We start from the raw sequence: 6000 nt of genomic DNA, 5'->3' as shown, positions 1-6000 counted from the left end.
AGAAAGATGTAATTTTATTTTATTCAAGAAGACGAACAGAATGCTGCATTGTGTAGGTTTTAACCCTTCAAAAGTTGGTTCTTGTCTAGTATCTCTTTATTCACTTGCTGAGAATCAAGCTTGACCTTAGTGACCAAGTTGGCCCCTTTTTAAAAACATACAGGTTTATAATGAAATCTACAGTATTTATATTTTTTTAAGTTGGTGCCTGCATTGTACCACATACTGCATATGAAGATCTGTGAATAAGCTTCCTTTCTTTATCCATGTGTAGCCTGAAGAATTTATAGAATTGTGGACAGAGTACATTTAAAAACACCCAACCACACAAAACTCCCAGTTTTGCTGGAAATGGTGTTTTTCTGTAAAACAAAGAAATCTTTTGAAACTTTTTTGACTCCTTTGTGAACACAATAATAAACTTGACAAAGACACCATTGTAAGTAGAAATCAAGTCAGGATCTGACTTGGATTCACACAAGCAAAAGTGTGTGGTTCTGTGATTATATTACAATATATAGAGGTTTTCCTTTCTTAGTGTTCATTTAACTAATTCAGATATGGCATTAAAAATTGAATGTACTATACTTTTGTCACAAGCACTGCAGCAATTACAAATAATGTAAACTGAAAAAATTAAAAACAAAACTAACGTGATTGAAAATATTTGCAAATACGAAATTAATAAAAGTGTTTACATAGTTTTTTTTAGAGTGTAAACTACCAAGGTGCTCAATGTATGTTCATTGTGCTGGTCCTAAACCTATTACTAGGTCATCTGGTGTTGCATAATAACACATACAATTAAAAAGTGGCATCTACTAAAAATAAATGATTAAAACTATTATAAATGAAGCTAAAATTTACTGTAATGCAGCTAAATTATGAGGTACCTGATATTCAGCAGAAGCTGGTTTACAAGTGAAAGTTATTAAAAAGCAATGCATAGCTAGTTACCTGTAATGCTGTAATGCCTTTGTTTGTTCCTGCCATTTTAAAGTCCATGTCCCCATTGTAATCTTCAATTCCCTGTCATTAAATATATTGGCATCAGATTCTATAATTAATATAATTAGTAAATAAAAAAAATATTCAAACAATTAAAAAAATCTGGCTGTTTTATTTTTTTATATTGATTAAGAAGACATGAAAAAGGATGTAGACTGCATCAACTTAGCACATATTTTCTAATTGTCAAAACAAGGAAGATCTCAGGAAGCATTTTATTAAAGCCATGCAAAAACAACTTAGGCCAAATTCAGGGATTTAAAAACAGAGATCTCAAATACACACTAAAACATTTGCAAATGACAACAGGAAAATTAATTATTAAAACTTTATAAAGATTGTTAGATTAAAGCATTGAAAATTAAATGAACAAACTGATTTCAGGTAAGGAAAAATACAATAAAAAGGCTCAACGATCCAAGGTTTAATTACTTAGATTTCAGCTGTGACGTAGATTATATGGAATAATACATATTCAGAATATGTCAGTGTCTACACCAGTCTCTTATATATTTACAGTAAATGTCACAATATATATTTTTCATTCTATAAGATCATATTCATATCCTTTAGATAATTGACGGCAGTGATACAGAAATGTATTACACAGTCAAGCAAAAAGAAAAAAATTGCCTACTAAGATGTCAGTGAGCAATCTATAATCTTGAACTTCTGACGGCTTCTCCGTATTTATTTTTGTTACTAATCCCACAGCAACACCTGCAACTGCAGATGAAATTGGAACACCTGAAAAACAAAACAGTATTTTCTTCTTAATTTCATTGTCTGCATTTGTTGTAAACTGATAACACAGATTAACAAGCAGTATAAATAGTGTATACTACGATTGGATTATGAGGCAGCTGCATCATAACATTTACTTTAAAACATAACTGGAAAAAAACAAAGTCAATTCTTAGGCAGTCATTATATAATATTTACAAGGATTATACACTTATAAAAAATATATTTTAGAACTATGGATACACTCTGTCTTGACACCAACTTTCACACTTTAAAACTGTGTTCTTTAGGTACAACTACTCATTCTTGCTCTTTTATAGAAATGAAACAAGTAGTTTGACAACAACACTATAATAACTTAAATTTACAAGCGAGTTATACCTTTAATTCCCGAAATATAATAAGGAAAGCAACTCATGCAGATAAAGGCAGTTACGTACATTGCTTTGCAAAAGTATTCATTGGTGTTCATAGGTGTTTGCCTTGTTTTGTCAATTTACAATCTGGAGTTAAAATGGTAAACAACCATCCAGTTAATGTACAATGTCACACAGCTGTTCCAGCAAAATATTAACTGTGAAGAACATTTTAGCATGCCAGAAGTAAATATGTAGACTGTAATAAATAAATCATAGACAGTGGTGAATAATGGAGGATGACACCTGCAAGTTTTAATCCAAGTTTTAATAAAAACCATTTAGAGAGAGGCTTGTCCTTTAAATGAAATCGGTCTCTAGTAATGCATTTAATGTGTGGTGTTCCAGTCATGTTGCCACTTCTATGTCACTATAGTCCAGTTAGAAAATTATTATTTGCACTAGCCGCACTACTCATCTACAAAGGAGTGAATGTAAATAATCAATGTAGACCACAGTGTTAACTTTTGCAATACACCATACAATGCATAGATCTCAGTCATATGTCATTTGGTGTGGAGTCCGTAAAAGCAGTGTTAATGTTTGTGATGAGCCACCTCTTGGAATGACAAATGTAATGCATTTTATTACTAAAATGTTTGTGATACGCCATCTGTTGGAATGACCGAGACATAGCCACTGGACAGACTCACAGGCACTCATCCTTTTATTAGGCTGATTACTATTATTGTTTTTGTTGAATTATTGTTTATTTATAACCTATGATTTGTTGCCTTCCTCCAAATGTTTATGATAAGTCAACATATAACAAAAAAATACTTTATAGAGTCTTTTTATGAAACAAGATAGGGGGTCTGATACAGGGAATCAGGGCACAATCAATCTTAAACAGGCCCAATAACAACTAAGATTACGACTGTTTACCTGCATCCATTAGTGCCAAACTCCCACCACATGCAGAAGCCATAGAAGATGATCCTGAAATGTGAGATTGAGAAGAAAAATAGTTTAATTTACGAAATTACATCATATTTAATTAGTGTATCATTCATTCAAACACATTTCTGTTTGAGAGACATTTAAACTTACCATTTGACTCTAAAACCTCTGATGTTACTCGGATTGTGAAAGGGAAATCTTTAGGTATAACAGGTCTCAGAGATTTTTCAGCCAATGCACCTGTGTTTATAAATTATTCTGAATAATCAATGCAAAAAATGCATAAAATTTTGTTTAACAACTGCTATTTTTAATTCACATACCATGTCCAAGCTCTCTCCGGTTCAAACCACTGACCTTTCCAATTTCATTGGTTGCATAGGGAGGAAACTAGAAAATATGAAAAAAAAAAGGTGAACTTTTTATTTAAATATCTGCATGAAAGAAAATCCCTTAATTGTTAACACACCAATGCAAATACTGTGTCACTAACCTGTATTGCTGCACAAATACTTTAGCCAGTTTAATTGTGAAATTAATTTATCACAATATGTCCCCAATAACTTTCAATGTCAATCAAACATTATACTGTAATTTTTATTTTTCTTAATAAATAAAAAAGATAAAAAATTGTTTAAATTAGTATGCTTTACCTCATAATGCAGCATAAAGTTCTTGTCTTTCAAACCACTGCCAAAAAATGAGAGTGTAACACATGAGCTTGAATTTATTAATATAGAATTATTAATATTAAAGGTATCCAGTATTAACAGTAGTAAAATTATAGGATGAGTCAAATTGTGGAATCTATGAACAGCTCTCTGATTTTTAGTATGTCATGCTTTTTTTAATTACACCTGCAAACATGCCAACGAGCACAAACGTAACAATGTAAAACTGCCAAGAATTTTTTTTTTTTTTTTTTGGGGAAAAACTTAAATAACATTTACTAGTCAAAAAAGTAATTAAAACCATTGCTTTAAAATCCTTATTTATTTCAGTAATTGTGGCACAAACTGTTTTTATGCCTTGGACCAGAACAGTGCCCTTTATGCCACTGGCTCCATTACTAATCACTTTATCCATCCATATTTATTACTGGTTGTTTTTTCTGTGGGGTTAAGGGATATGATAGCCAATGGTGAGGAAGGGGTGTTTTATTATCACATCCTGTTTCTTTCCATATTTAATCTACTCTTTGTGAACAACTATTAATTTTGATTAACTCAGACAGAGAATACACATAAAATCAGGATGTACAATATACGTGTAGCACCCTGCTAGTTGGGTATAATAGTAAACTCAGAAGTGTTTACTTGACGCTAAGTGCGCGCGCGATTTTTGGGGCCACGTTCGAGCGGGAAGGGAACTCGCGCTGTAAGCAGGTTCACGTCTGACCTGTGGGGGAAAAAAAAAAAAAAACGCGGCTGCACAGTTGCGCGCTCTCCCTTTTTTAAGCGATACAGAGCTCGGTGATAAAGACTTTTTGGAGGACCGCCACAGCTGCATTCCGAGAGGCACAGCTGCAACGCAATACGTCTAACATGATTTATCCCAGAAGGAGAAAATGCAAATAAGCAGTGTCAGAAATATCACAGGAGGCAACAACTAATCAGGGAACGCAAATAAATCGCGCATCAAGACGAAGCTGCTGGCGTCATCCCAGACTGAGCTGTGAGATTCCTGTGTTTAACCAAGGAGGAAAGTGAGAAGTGTGGGGAAAAAGTTCTGGAAGGACACCGTGAGTACACGTGAAGTTATGTCATGCATATGAGCTCCAACTAAGCGCGCCAACGATTTTTTTTATATATATCTATATATTTATTTTTGATTTCTAGGTGTGAACCTTACTAGTGCTGAAACTCAGACAAATTTAAGTTGAACTGTGATAATATCCCATAAGCGGTGTGTTTATATAAATGTGTTTTATGTTTTTGTTTGTTTGTTTGTTGTTTTCTATCCATGATTGTGTGAAGTGCTTACATGGTGGTTGCATTCAAATAATTAATAAAAAAAAAGGAGTGAGTGTTTATAAATCACTAGCAAAATACCCGCGCTTCGCAGCGGTGAAATACTGTCTGAATATTTTTATTAATAAAAAAGTAAACATTTTTAGACTGAACGAAAATGTCAAAAATTAATTGTTAAGGATCTCTCTGTATACCACGTTGTCAGTTCGGCCCTCTGGTTGTAATATGACTAAGCTGTGTGCTTTGCTCACTCTTGAGCATGCAACATACAGTTGGCCATGTGAAAAGCAATCCCGCCTCAAATAAATGCCAACCTTTTGTAGTGTTTGTCCCTGAGACTTATTAATTGTCATTGCGAAGCAGGGCCTTACTGGAAATTGAACGCGTTTGAATTAAAATGGGAGATTAGATGGTATAACGGGGATGCGAGAAATAAAAACTGTGTCACTGAGGCACTGCCAGTAAATATAGTTGCTTCAATTAGGTTGTTTTATAGAGATGTGACCTGAAGTCTTGTGCGTTACAAAGTTTCGGTGGTTGTAAGTTTCTGCTTCCTTGGCGAAGGTCGTAAACGAAAGAAGACACCGCAGTGACACACAAAAGAGAACCCGTGGATTAAATAAAACCTACACAATAACTGTAACAATCGTAACAAATGAACAATAAAATAGAAGAGAACCCGTGAATTAAATAAAAAGGCTGCTTCGTTGGTGAAGCAAGGAAAAAGCACTTTCTTATATGTCGTTCGTTTTTATAACAGTGCAGAAGCTATGAGAAAGCTGCTTCCTTCGCAAAGTAAGGAAACGACTGAAGAGACGGCAAAGCAGCTGAAGCGCTGCATTATGGGATCTGTAGTTTTTTGTGTTATCAGTGCTTCATATCCCGGCCATTAATAACAATAATACAGTATATAAAATGATCTCGGGCGGATATAATTACGCCGGGCGGATGTGGCCCTGCCC

At 34.0% G+C, this 6000-nt stretch overlaps 1 protein-coding gene across 1 annotated transcript in view; it reads right to left on the bottom strand.

Annotated features, from left to right (window-relative positions):
- LOC120516496 (polyribonucleotide nucleotidyltransferase 1, mitochondrial) overlaps positions 1 to 6000 on the bottom strand; it is a 128117-nt gene that overhangs the window by 26666 nt on the left and 95451 nt on the right. Inside the window, exons 15-20 of the mRNA XM_039738200.1 lie at positions 3722 to 3758; positions 3392 to 3458; positions 3219 to 3308; positions 3054 to 3107; positions 1646 to 1755; positions 958 to 1029 (exon numbers count right to left, since the gene is read on the bottom strand). Coding sequence (XP_039594134.1) covers positions 958 to 1029; positions 1646 to 1755; positions 3054 to 3107; positions 3219 to 3308; positions 3392 to 3458; positions 3722 to 3758 — 430 coding nt within the window. The remainder of the gene's footprint in view (positions 1 to 957; positions 1030 to 1645; positions 1756 to 3053; positions 3108 to 3218; positions 3309 to 3391; positions 3459 to 3721; positions 3759 to 6000) is intronic.

The sequence above is a fragment of the Polypterus senegalus genome, chromosome 16, assembly GCF_016835505.1.
Source record: "Polypterus senegalus isolate Bchr_013 chromosome 16, ASM1683550v1, whole genome shotgun sequence".
In the NCBI taxonomy this organism is placed as follows: domain Eukaryota; kingdom Metazoa; phylum Chordata; class Cladistia; order Polypteriformes; family Polypteridae; genus Polypterus; species Polypterus senegalus.
This window is presented reverse-complemented; position numbering and strand designations above follow the sequence as displayed.